The sequence below is a fragment of the Rhamphochromis longiceps genome, linkage group LG7 (assembly GCF_057381845.1).
Source record: "Rhamphochromis longiceps isolate RC_006_pf linkage group LG7, R_longiceps_female_GT1.1, whole genome shotgun sequence".
In the NCBI taxonomy this organism is placed as follows: domain Eukaryota; kingdom Metazoa; phylum Chordata; class Actinopteri; order Cichliformes; family Cichlidae; genus Rhamphochromis; species Rhamphochromis longiceps.
In genome coordinates this window covers 25980185-26000603 of record NC_140563.1, presented here as the reverse complement: position 1 = coordinate 26000603, position 20419 = coordinate 25980185, and the positions used below count along the sequence as shown (strand labels likewise).

The window sequence follows — 20419 nt, the reverse complement described above, 5'->3', positions numbered from 1 at the left end:
CTACTTTACCCACATTCTTGGTTAGACAAGAGCTTTTAAAAATTCAGAATTTGATTTGTTGACATCCAAAACACCAAAATATATGAATTTTGGACCTGACTTCTTTAGGGCAAAAAACTCAATCAGCGCAAAATTTTACAAGACAACAGTGAAATATATAATAAATCCAGATGTTCTCCCTTTGTCTAATCCCATCTGACACCAAACAACAGGAATGTGAAACTCACAGCATGTCTCCACAGGAAGACATCCAGCGTGTCGGTGGCATCCTGCAGCTCCAGTTTCATTAGCAGGATGAACTGCAGCGGCTGAATGCCGAGAGCTGCAGGCCAAATAAGCAGAAACATCGCCTGATTTATTTCAGAAGTTCAAATTGACCTGGATAGAGATCAACCAGGAATTTCTACAACTCAGTGAGGAAACTTAAGTGAGAAAAAGACACAAACACAGGAATAGTGCGGTTTCTAATATAATAACTTTTGAATCTGTTCTTGATGCATTCAAGGTCAACACCTAATTAAAGTTATGATATCCTAAAAAACAGGGCTGCACCCTAATGTCAATTTTAAAAAAATTATCATTGAGACCAAAAAATGCATAAGAAATTTCCCAAAGATGCCATTTTTAAATGTCTTGTTTTGTCTAACCAACACTCTAAACACAAAGATACTCAAATGTGCCAATGTCCACAGAGGAAAAAGTGCAGCCTGAGAAGTCTTAGCTGACATTTGACAATCGACGAGTTTGTTTTGCCACAATAGTCACATTAATGTCTCCACATTATTCACTTCGTTCTTTGTTGCGCTGCTTGGAACTTGGAAGTTGAAATATGATTTTGGCTTCAGTTATGAAAAAGTTGTAAAAAAAACACAAGATAGTCGGGAGAAAAAATGATTACTTTTCATATTCATTTTTACTACAAAGCCCGCTTTCGTCTCACATTTTAAAATAAAGCTCTTCCCACAAAAACCAAACCCACAGGTCCCTACGAACATGAAGCATTGACAATTTTGTGTTATCTGTTTGTTTTAATTGCTTTCAGCTCTTCTCCACCACCAGTATTTACTCCAACAGTCTGATGATTCAAACAAATCTCTGTCTCACCTTCAGCGATAATTTTCTCATCTATCATCTCAACTCCTTCCCAACTCTGCTCCCTCACTGCAGCCTTGGAACACCGCTTACAGCTGGAACACACACACACACACACACACACACACACACACACACACACACACACACACACACACACACACACACACACACACTACAATGACGACATGTTCAAGAACTAACACGACTGTTTGAATCAGAATTTGAAGGTCAAAAAACATTTTTATATAAAAGCTTCTGAACTGCCAATCTGTTTAAGGACAGTAACTTATGAATAAGAAAAATGACAAGGCAACAACAGCAGACACACAAAACCAAACATACTGTCTCACTGTGGAAATTCATCTTGTGGTGACATAATGGATTAATAAAAGCATCATCTGTTCTGTATTTTTGTTATGAATGAGTTACTCCTAAGAATTCTCTTAAAATATTTAATTATATAAAAATAAAGAGATAAAAATGACAGAAAATAACAGCCTGTGACAGCTTCTCAATATCCATTATTTAAGTGGGCGGGGTCAAGAAAATTCAAACACACTCTTTAAAATGACTACGCTCGCTTGTATTTGAGTCATTATAAAGGGTGTGTTTTATTTATTTGTTATTTGTCTTCGTTACAATCTTTAAATTGCATGTGCGTATAACCATTTAATATATAAATTTGAAAAACATTTAAAGTATAAATAATAATCAGTGGCTGTCAATATTGATGGAATCGTTATGACTGATCAAGCTCCTGCTTAGCTCTACCAGCGCTCTATCAGTGTGTGAGATTTATCTCTGACCCGTAATATCTTTTCCTGCCTCTGAACAGAAAAGGTGCAGATAGGTCGAACAGAGACAGGTGACCTCCTGATGCCCTTACGGGGATGATGTTCTGGTAGCTGGCCATGAGCTGGCACATTTCCTCCAGTGTTGAACCTGTAAGATACCAAGATATCGGAGTTTTTGTGGATTTGATGATGGAAGGATTCCTAGACCAGTCTTGATATTTCTTTTGATATGTTTTTAGCTTTTATGCTTTCTAATAATTGCGGATTGTTACCCATGAGCAAGATGACATCCTTGGTTTTGTCCTCAAACATAAGCTGAGTGAGCAGGTAAACAGTTAGAGCTCGGTTTGAGGGACCTGGGGCGTGTCTTGGGAGGCTGACCTGTCCAGAGAGCACCCATGGTGGGGGACTGCAGGGTCCACAGTCCTTTGATGCCTCAGAGAAGATACTTTCCAACAGCTCATCATCTGGGACATCCTGCCTGAGATCATCATCATTTTAAACTTATATATCAACACCATCTGAGATCAAATCAAAATCTACTAGTGCTGTCAGCGATAATCTTGTTAAAATGATGAATGAACGCCATAACGGCATTAACGCGGAAAATCTCTGATAACGAGTTACCGTGGATCACCCTTGCGTGGGGCTGGACGGCGTCAAAGCGTTAGCGCGGTTAGCTCATTAATGCGTTAGCGCGGTTAGCTCATTAATGCGTTAGCGCGGTTAGCTCATTAATGCGTTAGCGCCATCCAGCGGGGCGATCTGCGGTAACTCGTTAACGGAGATTTGCAGTTATGGCATTAATGTCATTTTAATGAGATTAACACTGACAGCACTAAAATCTACACATTACCACATGAAGCAACAACACAGCGTATGTGCCTACATTGATTTACACTTGCTGCAGTAAAGCTTGAGCGCCTCATGCAGTCTGTGGGGTTCATAGGCCTTCAGCTGGGCCCTGACATGGTGAACTCGACCCAGGCCACTCCGCTTAACTTCAGATAGTGTCACCTTCTGCATGTCATGGCCACAGCTTCTCTCTGAACACAAACACCAACCCACAGAGGAAAAATGTTCATCATTAAACACTTGGTAGTAAATAGTAAATAGAATGGATAACAATTATTAAAATGGTAAATAAATATAAAACCATATTAAAAATTATACACAGATGTCATTTTTAAAATAAATTAAGGATTTACTTTAAAAAAAGTCGTTTTTATTTAGACAGGATTGGTCCTAATTTACTGCTTTATATTCATTATAATACATTACCTGCACTTCCAAATCAAACCAATTAGCAATTACCAATGCAGTGCCGAATTTCATACCTGTACTGCAATCCAGTGTTTCACCATCTACAACACAGAACAAATCGAAGCATCAAAGACGGAACGAAACACAAGAAGGCAAATAAATAAGCATTAAGTTGGACAGGCTTAAATTTAGCACACAACAGCAAGCTCGCTATCCTGAATTAAACATCTCCTTGGTACTGTACAACAGTTTGTAAAGCAATATCTGAAGAACTACATAGAAGTAAATTCAACACTACAGTTTTAGTTATAAATTTCTTTAGCTGTTCAGTACAGATAAAAGGTAAACACTATACAAGCATTACACAAACAGAAGCTTTCAAAGGACAAAAGTAAATTAATTTGGGTTTTAAAACTAAACTAACTGTACTTTATAAAAAAAAACTATACCACTGTTACTATGTCATGAATTCAATTATTATTCCTATTTTCCTGTAATGTTTCGAAGTCTGTTAAGGTAAAACATGAAGTTCAAATACAGCATATTTGTTTTTCGCAATCACAATAAAAACAAAACTATGATATCTTCCATCTTTTTTAACAAAGGTATAAACGAAATTGTGGATTTGGAATTTACAGTTTTTGGAATGTTATACACATAATATTACTGCATGAGCGATTATATAAGTGTCCTGTAAAATCAGACTTGTTTGAAATCTATTTAAGTTTAATCAGTAGGAGCAGCAGTGACCATAGTTAGTACGGAAGTGCGACATCTAGAGCTCATTCGTACCAAGAGACTCTGGTGGAGTTTTCCAGACCTCCAAGAGTTCTGAGTCATTGAGTTCAGAGAGTGCTTCTTCATCATTTTCTTGGAAAGCTTCAATAACTCTATAGACAGAAATAAAAAGAAAAGAAATGTATTTAGTGATGCAATCAAAAACAAAGATGACAAAAAAATACTACACACTTAGCAAATAAAACCAGGAACATGAATCAAATACTACAATAAAATTATAGTTTACAGACAAAAACAAGAGCATCCATAATACAGGGTTGATTCTTAACCAAGATCAAGTCTTGGTGGCGATAATACTCCGTTATGGACAGCTGTGTACACCATGGAGTAGGCTTCCCTAAAACGTTTTTTTCAAGACACTTTTTCTCAAAAAAAGTGTCTAAAGTAGATCTTACTTACTCAACTGGTATAGTTACTAGTAAAACAGTGTGGGAGCACAGTTGTGTGTTACTGATAAATGCATTTTTCTTCATATTGTCCAGTGCTGCTGTGACAAAAGGACCCCACTCACACAGACTTGTAATGCACGTAAATGTTTGTTTACAAAAGCTTTACAATTTCAGTTCATACAGCTTGCAAGCTGTCTCTTCCTGCTTCGCTCCCCACAATGCTCTCACGCCATGTCCCGGCAAACTACCCAAACAGTCACAATAAGATGATGGAGGTCAGTTTTAGTCAGTCATCACCTGACACCACACCCTGAACCCACTGCTCCACCCCTCTGCTGCAGCCGAGGAACAAACCACATTTTTCTCTCATCTCTCACCGTACCTCTTCAGCTCCTGCACGTCAGGGCTGTTATCAGGAAGAATCCCGATCCCTCTGCCATATGACGTCCCTCCGTGCAGATGAAAAGCCAGGTGATCTACCTGTAATTGGCTTCTGGTAAGACCAGGCACTGTACTGGATCCTGCAATTGCTCGCAGGTTGTAGATCCTCAGGAAGACTCCAGGCTGATGGGACCCCCCCCCCCCAAAAAAAATAGTCAGAAAAGACAAAACTTTTTAGTATTGAAATGCTATAAAAACAAAAAAACAAACAAACACCAAACAAAACATGTTTTCAACTAGTAACCTACAAGAGAGATGAAGACATCAGCACAAAAATGCCAAGTCAATTGTGAAGTTTGTTGTAAATGTATTGTGGCTTCAGTGTTTCACAAAAACATTTGGCAAGACAAAAGACAAACAACAGATGATGTAACTATTTTCAGTCTGAGCAACAACAAACATTCTCCCACTCTCTCACTGGTGCCATGCAAGTCACCATCTGTAACAACTCGGGGTTCGGTGCGACTTCAGTGACGCCGACATGTGGAACATTAATCACAGGAAGAAAATAGTTATAGAGCCTCGTCTAACTCTGAGAGCTGTCGTCCCAGCAGCGTAACAACACCTGGATGCTTTGTGTTGTTTTTGAAAAACTTCAACGTCCTTCAAAACTTTAATACCGTGTACACAAGGAATGTTAATAATATGAATACAAAGTGCACACATGTCAGTGTTCATATAGTCGAATCCTGCATACATCCCAAATGTAATAATCTGGGTCAGATAATAGATTCAAACTGAGGACCTTATTGCCTTGAGGCATCAGTGCTAACCACAGCACGACCATAATGCCCTATCCTGAAATTCTTCCACATTTTTTTCCAGATTGGTGAATCTGTGGCCATTTTACTTCTGAAAAAGCACTTTTCTGTCTTTCTAAGACACTGTTGTTTATATCCAAACGTGTTTATTGACCCGTTGTCAATTAAGCTACTTAGCTGCAAAATGTTCCTCCAGCTATATTTTTTTTAATACCAGTTACTTATCAGCAGATGGCAATGTTGCACCAAACCTACAGTCAGTGGTGGTGACAGTGATTCAGAGACTGGTCATTGGATTTGGGGGGTTTGTCATTTTGTTTTTTCTCCTCTCTCAGCTGTGATGATCCTGTAGCCAAAAGCAATCAAAAAACACTTCAGTAATCAAGTGTCCGAGCGACTCACTGACGCTTTGAGAGCTAGACACATACATATGGCCAAAGGCTAATTAAAGTCCTGAATCCTTGACACCAACACAAAGATCTGGTTATGGCTTGGACCCAGTTGTTCTTAGACATGTGAGTGTGACAACTAATCACTACGAAGTTGTTCTAAGCTTTGATTAAGAATTTAAGAATTGCAATGAGAACGGCTTCTTCTGGGATGACAACATATATGGATGTCTTACAATCTTTCTTTAATGTTTTCATTCTATTTTAATTCTCCTTATTATATTATCCCTCTGTTCAGCACTTTGGCCGACACTTGATGTCTTTTAAATGTGCTATATAAATAAAGATGACTTGAGTTGACTTGACAATGCAAAGCATTGCAATGTGCAGGATAATGCACCAGCTACCGCAGGCACTGTAGCCACAAAGCTATGAAGATAATGTAAACCTAATTCATTACACTGTAAATAAAAATTTAGTAACAATTAATCAATACTAATGACGAATAAGCAAAAATTCCCCGAAGACCTATGATGTAAACAAACAGGAAGTAAAAGCAAGAAACACTTAGGAAAATGTGTAGGAAAGTATAGAACAACAAAAAACAAGATGATACAAATATGAAAGATATGAAAGCCACAGACTACGAAAATGAATGGCTAAACAGACAATTATGACAATGGGTGGGAGTAGGAAACTTGTACTTAAGATCATCTTTAAAAAATGCAGCCAATGCATTTTTTAAAATAAACAACAGGAGATGTGTCACTCCTGTAACATCTGTAACACCCAGCAGTCGCCTCGTTGTTCTGACACACACAACAAATCTATTGACTACACTACACACTAACTACACTGAAAAAAAGGCCATGTTGGATTTACTTCATTTAGGGCTGCTCGATTATGGCAAAAATGATAATCACGATTATTTTCACTGAAATTGAGATCTCGATTATTTGACGATATTTATTTAACCCTTTAAGACCTACCATAGAACCAAGTCCGCCAGAGCTTATATTATTTTTTTTACATGCTGTAGTGCCATTTGTGGGAGCATTTCAAGTTGCTATACAACTGTTATAGCCCATCCATCCATCCATTCACTTCTGACCCTGAAAAGGTCGCGGGGGGCGCTGGAGCCTATCCCAGCTGTCATAGGGCGAAAGGCGGGGTACACCCTGGACAGGTCGCCAGTCTGTCGCAGGGCTAACACACAGGGACAGACAACCATTCACACTCACATTCACACCTAGTGGCAATTTGGATTATCCAATTAACCTATCCCCACAAGCTGCATGTCTTTGGACGGTGGGAGGAAGCCGGAGTACCCGGAGAGAACCCACGCAAACACGGGGAGAACATGCAAACTCCACACAGAAAGACCCCGGCCTGATGTTGGAATTGAACTCAGGACCTTCTTGCTGTGAGGCAACAGTGCTAACCACCGTGCCACCGTGCTGTTATAGCCCATATTTTAATAATATGTATGCATTAAGTCCATAGTAACTACATTAATTGCAAAAAAGTGCAATAAACTACAAAAAAAATTGAAAATCGTTTTTGGTTTTTTTACATATATTTCTATTTGGAGAAATTTAAGAGGTTTATCCCTCAAAACTTTAAATACAAAAAAGTTGCAAAAAATAGTTTACAATAACAGGAAACTTATTTTGAGTGTCTTCATAGTTTTATTTTGGAGATACACCAATTTTTATATACTGCAGGAAAAACAAAAAACAATCCTATGATGCAAATTTGCAAAGAAAACAACAGGTGCATCAAAATAAACTATTTTAAGCAGCACAATTCAAGTTCTAAGCATCACAGAAACTATTCAGAAAAGTATAGAGTCAAACATGACTTATAAAAACACCAGTATAGGCTTTTAAGGAGTACAAGTAAAAAACTACATTTTCCGCGAAAATGACGTCACTTCCGGTTTCGGGCAGGAAATGGCGGACATGCGATAGTTCGTGTTGTTTCATATGCAAAAAAAATTATTGCGCTAGCTTACGCGGTTCCGGTTCTACAGGGATTTAAAAATAGTTACGCAAAACGGAGCGTGCTGCTCTGACCGGCTTTAAAGGGTTAACAATAACAATGTATTGAATAATGACTTTAAAAAATAATATAAAATAGTGTGCAAATACTGATAACAGTGCAAATGTTTGCAATATAAGAAGTAAATGAAAAATGTAAACATCTATGTTTAGTGAACTTTGCAGTGTTGCTCTGTGGTGCAGCTACGACACCGTAGCAAAGTTTACACACTATGTCTACTTGATGTCTGACTCTGCGAACCCATAATGTTTCCACACCACTGAAGTTTTTTTTTACCTCTCTTTTCAACCAGCGGCAGTCACTCTCCTCTCCAAACAACTTCTGCTTAGCTTTCCGAGCTTCCCTCGGGTCCTCTTAATTTGTTGTGACGCGTGTTCGAAATGCAGAGAGGTGCGCTCAATTTGCCACACGGAGCAGCGCGAGAGTAAAGCACGAGGGAGGGGCTAATAATCGGCTCAGTCATTTTTAATGATCGTTGAAAGCCCAGATCGTAATCGTGATTAAAATTCGATTAATTGAACAGCCCTAACCTGATTCAGTAGTGGACATTGGCTGCACACAAATTGTTTGCTTTGGCAGAAACTTAAACAACTGAGTTAAATCAGCACAACCTTTTCATATTCAGTAAACCTGTACATTTTGTGTTCATAAAACGCGATTGAAACATGTTCAGATGGAGTAAGTTGAGCTCTTGGAATGTTTTAATCCTTCACAATTTTGTCATTTTATTTCAACACTATTCAATAACTTTTACACCAATACTACTTGGTCACTTAAATACTACATGTTGTCTTCATTTTACATAATGTTCAACAAAGTCTAGATCCTGGTTACCATAAAAATTGAATGGGTCTACAACAACTACCATCCTCCTATCTTTATCCTGGTTGCAGGGGGGCTGGGAAATAACCCTGAAGTGATAGGTTACGAGGCAGGGTACACCCTGAACAGCTCACCAGTCTATCACATAGAAACAAACAACCATTTACACTTACATTCACGGGTCATTTAGAATAACCAGTTAACTGCATGACTTTTAACTGTGGGAGGAAACCAGAATACCCAGAGAGATACCACTGCAAACTAGCCAGAATGTGGATTTGAACCCAGGACCTTCTTACTGTGAAGCAACAGCACTAACCACCATGCCAACAATGTAGGAAATTCAGGAAAGCTATGATTTCCTGTATTTGATGCAGAATTTTTTTGTTTTTGTCCAGGTTAAGGGCGACCGTGGCTCAGGGGGTTGGGAATCGCATCTGCAACCGGAAGGTCGCCGGTTCGATCCCCGGGCTCTCTGTCCTGGTCGTTGTGTCCTTGGGCAAGACACTTTACCCTACCGCCTACTGGTGTTGGCCAGAGGGGCCGATGGCGCGATATGGCAGCCTCGCTTCTGTCAGTCTGCCCCAGGGCAGCTGTGGCTACAACCGTAGCTGCCTCCACCAGTGTGTGAATGTGAGAGTGAATGAATAGTGGCATTGTAAAGCGCTTTGGGTGCCTTGAAAAGCGCTATATAAATCCAATCCATTATTATTATAATCCACAACAAAAAGCAATAGCATGCACGTAGTGTGTGTGTGTGTAGTTGTCTGCCTCTTATAACTCCAGTGATTTTCCTGCAGTTTGAAATCTTGTGCGATCTTGTGAATTTCATGAGTTCAGCAACTAACCACTCTCACTAGATTGTATCATGTCATCTCAACAAGAACAAATTAAGTTGTTGAATTTCGTACAGATCCTTCATGACTTAATTACGTTCATAGAAACATGAAATTATTGTGTTCAAATTACAAGTTAGACTTTTTTAATGTAACAACCACCCAATTTACTTTTTCAGTATACCAAAAAAAGTAGAGGTGGCTGCTTGACTTGACTGAGATGGATGCCTTCCTGAAACCCCGATCCAAAGAGCGCGAGTCTGAAACCCGTGCAGTGTCGCAGGATTTAACATTGATATATTATTGACTTACTTCACTTGAACATGATATGAACAATTTAATCTAGCCTCTTTGCATATCATGTAGTTTCTACACTATATAGTTAAACTTAACTTTAAAGCATGAGGCAATTGTGTTAAATACACACAAGATGCTTGCGTAAATCCAAGAGCTGGCCAATCCCTTTTTTTCAGTGTACACAAGACAACATACTAACTTTAGACTCCAAACACGTTAAACGTCGCAAATCTCTCACATCTCAAAACACTCCTAAAACTTCCTAAACAACTAAATGCCATGTTGCCATATCACTTTTTGATTGGTCGACATGGTAAATATTTCCACCAATAGGAAAAGGTGGGGTTTTTTTTGGTTTTGTTTTTGCTCACAGGCCGAGAGTGCTTTCGAGCAGTTTCCTTATAAAATGCCGTTTTAAACGTTTCTTTCTGCAGTAAATATAAACAATAATAGTATTCAGAAAAAAACAAACATTGCAATACTTTTTATCATAACTCTGGTTTTACGTGGCCTATCAACACAATTCAAAAACTGGTATAAAGTCCACACTTTTTCCGTCGATGTTGCATTAACTGGCATTAACTGGCATTAACTGGCATTAACTCAGCCAGTTAATGCGAGACAAATCTAACTGCTCATTAAAGATTTCTGGTTTGATCAGAAAATAAAACATTGGTCCATACACCTGAAAGTCCCAAAAACATCTTGTGAATTCTGTCTACGGATGTATCTCTGTATTTCCGTGGTGCTGATGCTGTGCTGAGCGGAAAGCTCCTGAAGCATTTGAAGTGTCGGAAAGTGGAAAGCTAACAACGTCCCTCTCACCAGTAGGCCAAGTTATTTTTAGCCAATTACAAGTTGAATCTGGTACTTGGGGTTGTTAGTTAAGATACCGTCATTAAGAAGAGGCATAACTAATGTGTCTATGCGAAATAATTTGCGATGTGCGCTGCTGGCGGGGCCAATTATTTTTTAATGCACCTTCTCAGATTAATTCACTGCGTGTCGTGCCCAGGGCTGGACTGGGACTAAAAAAATTGTCCCGGGAATTTGACTTGAGATCGGCCCACCGGGTATTATAGGAAAAACCATAAAGCCTTTAAATGAAAACAAACACTGTTGTGACAGTGATGTACAGTCTTGTTGGTGTATGTATGATTTCTACACATTTTACATCAGATAAAAACTTTGGTTGTAAGCTTCAGATAATTATTTAATAACAGCCAGACATTTTAAATGAGAATAAGAAAGAAAAGTATTTCTTTTTGCCCCCCTTTCCCCGTTAATGCCCTACCTGGCCCCCTGGCAAAACTTTGCTAATAAACAAGAGAGAAAAGCTGATCAGCTGATCATTGATCAGTTTCATGATTGAAGTAGCAACAGGAGAGAGAGGGGAGAGAATGAGAGAAGAAGAGGCAGCTGTGCAGCGTAACGTTAGAATAACTCCAGCTTTGTGTCTTTTTCATTGTAGCTGAAGTACGGGACAAACTGTGTTCCTTTTCAGCTCAACACGAAACGCGTAATATTTTCTCTGAATGCGGGACGATTCAGTCTTTTTACGGGACGGTTGGCAACTCTACTGACTAACCTTATGAATAAAATAAAGTTCACTATCAGTAACATCATAGCACCCAGCCAGCTGTATATAAACTCCGTCATGCTAGCTAGTACGCAGTACGAGTTATTGTAACTGACTGTAAAAAGTCAGCACAACGAAAATAAACTCCACCTAAACTTGGTTCATATCTGACCCAGATAGACTGCAGGTAGGGCTGCACGATTTTGCATAAAATGAGAATCACGATTTTTTGGCTTAGAATTGAGATCACGATTCTCTCACGATTTTCTTTTCCAGTATAAATATTTATTGCACTTATTAACTGCACATCAACTTCGTAACAGTTGAGACTGAACATAAAAACAATAAATAAACATAAAAACAACAAATGTCTCACATTTTGTTGTTGCCGCAAAATGTACTGCTTGAAATTCCGTCTCCACCGTTGCTCGACACTGCGTGTATAGAGCAGGTAGTGCAACAATAGAAAAATAGTTGCTGGACGGCACTGTGTAGAATTTCTCTAGGGTGTTGATCATTTTCCTAAATCCCTCGTTTTGCACAGTGTTGATGGGAGCCATATCTTTGGTCAGGTGATAAGTGATAGCCTCCGTAATTTCTTTGTGCCTGCGGGAGTTCGACGTGTATAGGGAAGCGCTGTATAAGGTTCCCGTTATTGATGTTTGGGTGGTTGACCGGGACGGATTTTCTCCTGTCACTTTCTCGTCATCCCTGACGTGCTCAACGTTGTTTTTTCCCTGCTAATTTTAGCATTACACGGCACAGCTTCTGTATCACGTGGTATAAGGCTCCGCCCTTGTCATTTGTTGAGCAGGAAGAGTGAGCGCTTGTTTTCATGCAGATTACGTCCCGGATCAAAATGCGGTACAATCGTCGTGGTCGTTTTTGGTTTTTTTTGTTTTGTTTTTTAAATCATTGTCATTTGGAAATGAGATCGCACATAAGTATGAATCGAGATCGCGATTTTCTAACGATTAATCGTGCAGCCCTAACTGCAGGTCATAACTTCTTACCTGAAATTCAGTTCACCTGACACTCGGACTGGCGGCTGAATCGGGGCTCTCCTCCTCCTGCCTCCCCTTTCCTTCATCCACCTGCTGGCCTCCACCACTTGTTGTTACTGAATCTGTGGAAGCTCCGCCATAGCCACCACCAAACAACTGAGTTATTTTTACACACCGGCCAGCATCTGGCCAATCAACCACCTTTCATTGCTTATACCGTTACAAAGAAGAATAAAAATCATCGGCCCTCCGAGCAAATGGCCAGTCCAGCTATGGTCGTGCCAACAGTTAACCCTAGGGTTGCCGACCCCTGCTGTAGATCCTAGTGATCACTCCTGGCTGGAGTGCTGCATGGCTAATATTTCCTAATATTTGTTAATGAGCAATTCAGGGCTATGCAGAACAAAGTGAGCATCAGGCTCCTTGATAAATCCTCCACTTGATGGTGACTTGTGCAGTTACCTTGAAGTTGGCCTCTAGTGTTGTTCTTCACATCCCCAATTAATTTCTTGTATAGCCCTATGCATTCCAGGATCCACATGTGAGGCATTGAGTCATAAGCCTTTTTGCAATCAATCCAGGCAGTGCACAGATTGGTCAGTATGGTCTTAGAGTCTCGATTGACTGCTCTGTCTACCAGTATCTGGTGTGTCTAACAATTCCTTTCTGGGCCCCTCATGTAATGAATCATGTGCCTGTTCATTTCAGCCACTATGACGCCAGGACTGGCTGGAAGGGATGGTTTCTTCTGGGGATCATAACTGTCTGGCTTTCAGTTAGTCATTCCAGTTGCATTTCATCCATTAGCTGGTTCATATGTGCTGCCAGGCATTCATCAAGTGCAGTTAGCTTATTTAACCAATAGATGTCTTTACCAACTGTCACTGCTGTCTTCCTCTGTGTCATGTGGGAATCTCTAAGCTCCTGCATTCATGCACAACAAACAAAAATAATACCACAGCACACCATGTGCCAGCAGCCTTGAGCAAAGAAGTCAGATAGATGTAAATAAACCTTTTTTCGATAACTCTCCCTTTACCATATATCAATCTCCTTTTATCACATGACCACGTACAATGCTTACGTGCCATTTTAATTTCACCTACTAATTAAAAGATGTCAAAAAATATATCCTAACCTTTGCAGTAACCATTATTACCTAAATTTACTTCAACCACTCTACAAGGTCAGGAGCACTTCCTAAGAGCATAGAAAAACACTATGTTTAAATAAAAACTACTATTAAGATCATATAACTGCCACTGGGGGAGAAGGCAGCCAGTGAGACCACATACAGAGTATTTTTGATTGCAGAGTCTCAGTTTTGTTTGGTCTCCAAAGACCTGAATATTTAGCAGCGTGAGATAGAAGAAACAACTCTAAGTACTCTGAAGATGGCAGTGTTTTCTTATTGCTACATGACAGTTTAAAAGAATTTACCACAGTTAGTGTTTGGAAAAAGGTGTAGCGAGAAACGAGAGGGTGACTAAAGCTGGAAGAGTGAGGGAAATCACCAGAGGACAGAAGGAAGGACAAATAACGGCAGTGTCATGCAGTGTCGACTCAGATGTGGCCCACTCGAGCTTGTTGTTTGTATGCACACATTAAATCCTGTGCAGCAGCCCAGAGACCCCAGGTATGATTATAATGAGCAGCTGAGAAAAACAGCACTATGTTTAGACAAGAACCTAACTCATCTGGTCAGAAGACTAAGGTCGCAGTGCGTACAAAAGGTGCTGAAGCTATTCTCTCACGTCAACAAATGCATGCTTTCATTTACATTTATCATTTTTCAGTAAACCATTTTTTGCATTCTTTGGAGAATAACTAATCTCAGAAGGATAATTTGGCATGTAGACATGATATAAGAAAAGCTTCTTTTAGCTATTCCTTTATACACAAGGGGTCACCGGACGGGAAAGGAAGCTCCTCACCTCCTGGATGTGAGCATTTGCCTTTGTTTATCTGTCTGTAAAAGATTTCCCATACTTTTGGTGAGTTTCAAGGCAAAAAAGCATTGCTGACTAAACAGAACACAAAGACCCATTTCACACTTACCAAAAAAAATAACTTGATCATCCTCAAGACTTGAAAAAAATACTGTGTTGACTGATGAGACAAACTTTTATCAAGGCATAAAACTAACACAGAATTTCATAAAAAGAAAATCATGCAAAAAGTAAAACATGATGGTGGTTGTAGTGTGATAGTCTGTGGCTGCTTTGCTGATTCAAGACCTGGATGACTTGCTGTAATTGATGGAAACATAACTTCTGCTTTTTACCATACAAAATGCTGCAAAAAACAAAACCTCCAGCCATTGTTTGTGCATCAAATCTAAAATGCACTTGGGATATTCAGAAAGACAGCAAACTGAAATTAAAAAAAAAAAAAGAAGCTAAAGAAAATTAAGGTTCTGGAGTGGCCTAGTTAAAATCAAGACTTAAATCTGATTAAGATGCTTTGGCCTGACCTTAAACAGGCCATTCATACTCAAAACATCTCCAATGTGATTGAATTAAAACAATTCTGCAAAGAAGGGGTAACATTTATGTATGTGGGGCCAAATGGGGCTTTCATGGGATATAGAACTCAATGCACTGGTCCAGAGCTCAGAGAGTGATCGGCCTCTGACAGAAAAATAGTACCCTGCTGCTTCCCCTGCAAACAAATCATTTTCCTTTAAAAGAGGCCAAAGAAACAGAGTGGAGAAGCCTCTGGCATCCTCTTTGAGTCTGTACGAAAACTAAACACTCCACTGTCTGCTCACCACCCGACAGCCAAGACGCCACTGCCGCCGTCTTATGGTATTAATGCTGCTTGGTCGCTCCATAAAAGACTATGTAAAGTTCAAAAGATTGCTTTGGGCTTTATTGAGCATCAGAAGCCTGTGAAAGCAGCCAAAAAAAGCAACTTTTGCCTTCACTGAGAAGAAGAAACTGTTCATTTTAAAATGGCTTATTTATGGAGCTGCAGGAAATGGATTTTAAAAGCCAGAGAGATACAGCATGACTCGACAGTGGAGCTCTTTGTGCTGGAACGTCAACTCAATGGGAGACGGGGGCTGTGACCAAAGGAAGTACATCACAATTCAAATACATCAAATGTACTCTGAGACCTAAGTTAAAACAAGACCACAAGAAATAGAAGCATTTTTTTTGTTTCTGAATCATCTAGTGATTATTTTTTTTAAATTCAAAGAGCTCCTTCAAAATCAGCTAGTTTATATAGTAGTAAGTTATGTTGTCACTTGTCCAGTAAACTACCACGGTGGAAAAATAAATCCTATAAATCCTATTATTATTTAATTGTCTTTAATGCATCTGGCTTCTTTAAAATGCCAATCTTACCCATATTAAATTTACAAGATGAAACAGGCTCCATATCACCTATTGGTTTGTGAAATCCCCTTAAGATTATTGTTATACCTTAGAAAAATCTTAGATTAAAAGGGTGAAAATAATAGTAATTAGCTAGTTTCAATAGTACTGAAAGCAGCTGTATGACATGTCTAGAAAAGGGTTATGAGTCACTTTTTCTCTAATGGTTAAAATTTTATTTGTGAAGAAATTCATGAAGTCATTACTGATTAAAGTTAAAGCAACGCTTGGCTCAAGTGAGCTCGGACTCTTTGTTGGCCTAGCTACAGTGCTGAAAAGAACTAATCGCTCCCCAAGCTGACATAAATGCATAATTTTCGCAATGGTGTCATCTCTAAACAGGAAACATTGAAGTAGAGTGGAGTGAAGGGTGTCTGCATCAGTACACACACCCCTCCCCCTACCTCGCAATTCCCAAAAAGATTCAATGACATGGAAATGTTTAGTTCGTCAAGCATGAGCGCTAAAAATTATATAATGAGTTGAAGCTGCAGGAGTTGAGCACACACTGATTGTTTTGTTCACATTGTCATAGTTATTTCTTCAAGCAAGCAAAGTTTTTTTCCCCTCACAGCGTTTCAAGAATTGACCATTAAAGAAATCAAATGGCTGCATCCCAGTTTCCCTCCATTTCTACATAGTTTAAGCTACTATGAGTTCAATCATTATATCAAGCTGGCAATGATATAAAACCACAGAGTAAAGAAACAGTTCATTTTATTTTATCTGCTCTATTTATCATTACTTTGTCAAATGAACCTTTTTGAGGGTTTAAACATGTTTAAAAACAAATGAAATTTTACGGACACATCAAGTCTTTGATAGACTCTGGGTTTCAAAAGTAAACACAGTTGGATGCACACTATTCTGAAGTTTGGCTTTAATTCAATGAAATGAAGAAAGCAGACAAAACTCAAGTCCTGGATCAAGCGTGGGCTCACTTATTGCATAACATAGGAATCAGCTTAAGTTTTTTTTATTTAATGTATGTTCTTAGTGAGGGGTTTAGGAATGTGGATTTCCAATAATTTATATTTGTCCTTGAATAACCTACATTTGCACTAATTAGAATCGCCATATCAAATAATCAATCAAACAATCCATAACCAATTCTGGACATCGATACGATGTCCAAACTAGGTCCACAATTTAGACCATGACCCAACTTGCATGTAAATATGACGTTCGACATTTGAATTCTGGGTAATGTTTTGATCTATGACAGATACAGGAAATTGACATAATTAAATGTAATATGCTAAATGAGCTTATGACCTCCCACATTTTTGACCAGCTTAGTGTTACAGCAGTAAACAACACTGATTCACAGAAACAAAGATGTAGGGATAAATATTTCAGTAAAAATTTATTTTCTGCTAAATTCGTATTGAAATGGGTATCTTTTACTTCATTTTAATGACCTAAAAGGAAAAAAAAAAAAAGGTTTTCACTCTTTAATTACCAAATGTCAATGCTGTCAGTGAAAGGATTTTGCAGTGTTTGTGTTTCCACAGTTATCACATCATAAAAACAAACAAACAAATAAATAAATAAATGCATACTATTAATTTTAAATTACCGTAATTGTCGGGCTATAAGCCGCTACTTTTTGCACAAGCTTTGACCCTGCGGCTTTTAGTCAGGTGCAGCTTTTCTATGGATTGTCCATGATTTTTGTGATATCGTAAGACGATTTGTTTTGTTTGTTCCGCTGTTGTACGGCACTACGTTGCCTGGCGGAAGGGCGTGTAATCAGACACACAGTATTGGGGTTCAAGAGTGGTATGTTGGTCACGTGTCCATCCGCCAGGCAACATAGTGCCGTACAAGTAGCGTGAAAGACAAACTTCAAAGTAGCGCTACGCATTCAGCGGGAGGCGTGGATGACGAGCGGCGATAAACTTGCGAAAAGCAAGTTATGCTCAACTCCACCGGTGGAATCTGACAGCGTGGAAAAGTGTGAAAACATCCATGATCACCAACGGATTTTGAAGGGCTGGACTGCTGCATGATGGAGAGGAGGACACCGCCACGGCCCTTCTGAGGGTGTTCGACTCTGACACTGACAACGAGGATTTGTTTGGTTTTTAAAGTGACAACAAAGGAGAGAAGCGGAGAGTGGATGACGTAGCCTGAGCCTGAGCCTGTTCGTTTCCGACACTGGAGAAGAGGACTTTGGTGGTCTTAGTGTGCAGGAAGATGGTGGTGAATGACTGACTTTTCTTCTTGTTACAGCCGTGTCACTGCACCTGAGCCTAAAAGGTAGTCCGGATCTATTTTTCTGGTGTGCTGTAGGTTATTGTTATGTACTACATTTGTTACTCATTTATGAAGCACAGTACATGTTTCGTACTTGTAATTACCGCTACTTGTACATATACCTAAAAAGTTATGCAAATATGTACCCATAACTTGTTTTTCAAAATATTAATAAAAGGGGTGTGTCTCCAAACAGCCATCTCTTTCCTGACAATTCCCTTTGTGCACATTCTCTTACATATGATAAGTCAACATTGAAACACCTGCGGCTTTTGGTCAGGTGCGGCTAATGTATTTACAAAACAGGATTTTCCCCTGATTTTAGCTTGTGCGGCTAATATTCAGGTGCGCTTTGTAGTCCGGGAAATACGGTAATTGTTCCACTCCACAACATTTATAACAAGCAATGGATATTGCAATCAACAAGACTGGTGTGGAGATGATCTCATTCAACATAATTTCAATATTTCTTTAACTGCTTTGATTAGGTGTTTTAAAACATTTACATGTGCTGGTATGTGTAATAGTAGAATAGCCTTGATTAACTCAGCCTGACAGACTTAAAATTTTACTGATTATAACAACTGACAGACAATCATTTCTTAGAGAGAAATTTACTGAAAGGAAACTGGCTTCACTGGGGCAAACCGTTGGTAAATTGGGTAAATTAAATATTAAAGAACATCAGAGCAATTTCAATCATTTCCAGTCACATTAAAAGTGGCAATTCACTGAGTTCTCCACAGAAAGAAACAGCTCCCATTGTCTGCTCATAAACATTATACTGAGTTACAAAATATAAAAAAAATAAAAAATGAAAATTACTGCAGTATTGCTTTTAGATGGACTAATGAAGAAATGAAGATTTAAAATTCTATTATTATGCATGTCTGTAAGCTTTTGTTCAAATAGAAATATATTTCTCATAATGAATATGAGCAACCTGCTTCCAAAACAACATGCATGAAAAATAAAAAAAATACTGAGATTCCAAGAAGGTGAATGCAGATACACACAGAAAACACAAATCCCAGTTTCATTAAGTATTTCTCGTGGAGAAATCGAGATCTCAAATCATGGCTTTCAGCCCTCATTAAGAAACCACCATGAAGGATCTAGATGAAATGTCTAAATAAAAACACGGGGTGGCTTTCAGGAGATGGAACAGGTCATTTCCTAGTCAGAAGGTTGTTGGTTCGAGATACTAGTTTGTACCTCTAAAAAGGACCAGCCAACGAAAGAAGCGTCTATATAGCTATATTATTCCCTAATTTTCCCCTAATGGATGTATGGTGGATGAGTGTGTTTTTTCATAACTTATCCATTCGGTAAAGCTTTCAGTTAGCAGTGCAGTCTCTATGACATGTGCTAACATTGGTTAGCTGTAGCTAGTAGTTGTCTGCTAGGCCCCACCTCCAGTTATAGGAGTAATTGAAGTGTATCTCCCCATCATGTTGCTGATGTTTGTCTTTGTTATCCATTTTTACCAAACTTGGTTAATGACTTCTCAACTCAGCTTCAACCAGGTACAGTCCCTTGGGGATCAGAAAAATAACATGGGCCAAAACACTAACAATGTGGCTTGAAAATGCAGTCCAGGAGAACTGCCATTTGAAGCAGACCCCAAAACCAACTCCCTTGAAAAAAAAAAAAAAAGAAAGGATTTTTCTGTTCCATATGCAATAATGATAAAAAAAAAAACAAACCCTGTTTCTTGTTGCTTGCCATTAATGCTCCATAGGAATAGCATCATCCTGTAGTTCAATTTCTCTGAACTGTTAGTTTGCCTGCCTATTGATCCTGCTTATCGGTTCCACTTGCACTTGTGCTAGAATCAGCTGATTTCATTTCATGTGCGGGAGCAGAAAAATAGTGGCCCAGTCTGCATAGTGGATATGGACATTACTTTTATTTTTACTGCATAAAAGGACAAAAGTACAATGGTGAAATGCAAACTGCATTATGCTGCTAACGCATCGGCTCATTGCAAGCCTCTGCACAGACAGCATGCTAACGCCAAGCTAGCCAAGAACCTAGAGTGATGTTAAAGTTGAGTGAATATTGACGCCAGCCCAGCAGCCAGACCATTAACTTTAACAAGTAACAGAAGTAGTGATAAGCAATCAGGCTATAGTCTCCATTTCTACCTGTTCATGTTCAAGTAGAATCACTGTGACGGTTTCTTTAAAATCTCTTTATACTGGTTATATCTTTGCTTTGTGTTGTCAGCTTTTTGTTCACAACTAAAAAC

At 39.0% G+C, this 20419-nt stretch overlaps 1 protein-coding gene across 6 annotated transcripts in view; it reads right to left on the bottom strand.

The window, feature by feature from the left end:
• Positions 1-20419, bottom strand: part of pot1 (protection of telomeres 1 homolog) — a 56149-nt gene that overhangs the window by 1188 nt on the left and 34542 nt on the right. For 5 of the 6 annotated variants that reach the window (XM_085413030.1, XM_085413031.1, XM_085413032.1 and 2 more), the window contains exons 11-18: positions 4722-4903; positions 3945-4042; positions 3227-3253; positions 2779-2935; positions 2162-2370; positions 1902-2037; positions 1105-1187; positions 228-322 (exon numbers count right to left, since the gene is read on the bottom strand). In XM_085413030.1, the coding sequence (XP_085269156.1) occupies positions 228-322; positions 1105-1187; positions 1902-2037; positions 2162-2370; positions 2779-2935; positions 3227-3253; positions 3945-4042; positions 4722-4903 (987 nt within the window). Of the gene's footprint in view, positions 1-227; positions 323-1104; positions 1188-1901; positions 2038-2161; positions 2371-2778; positions 2936-3226; positions 3254-3944; positions 4043-4721; positions 4904-20419 lie in introns of those variants that run through there. The other variant, XR_014912602.1, reaches the window with a different exon arrangement.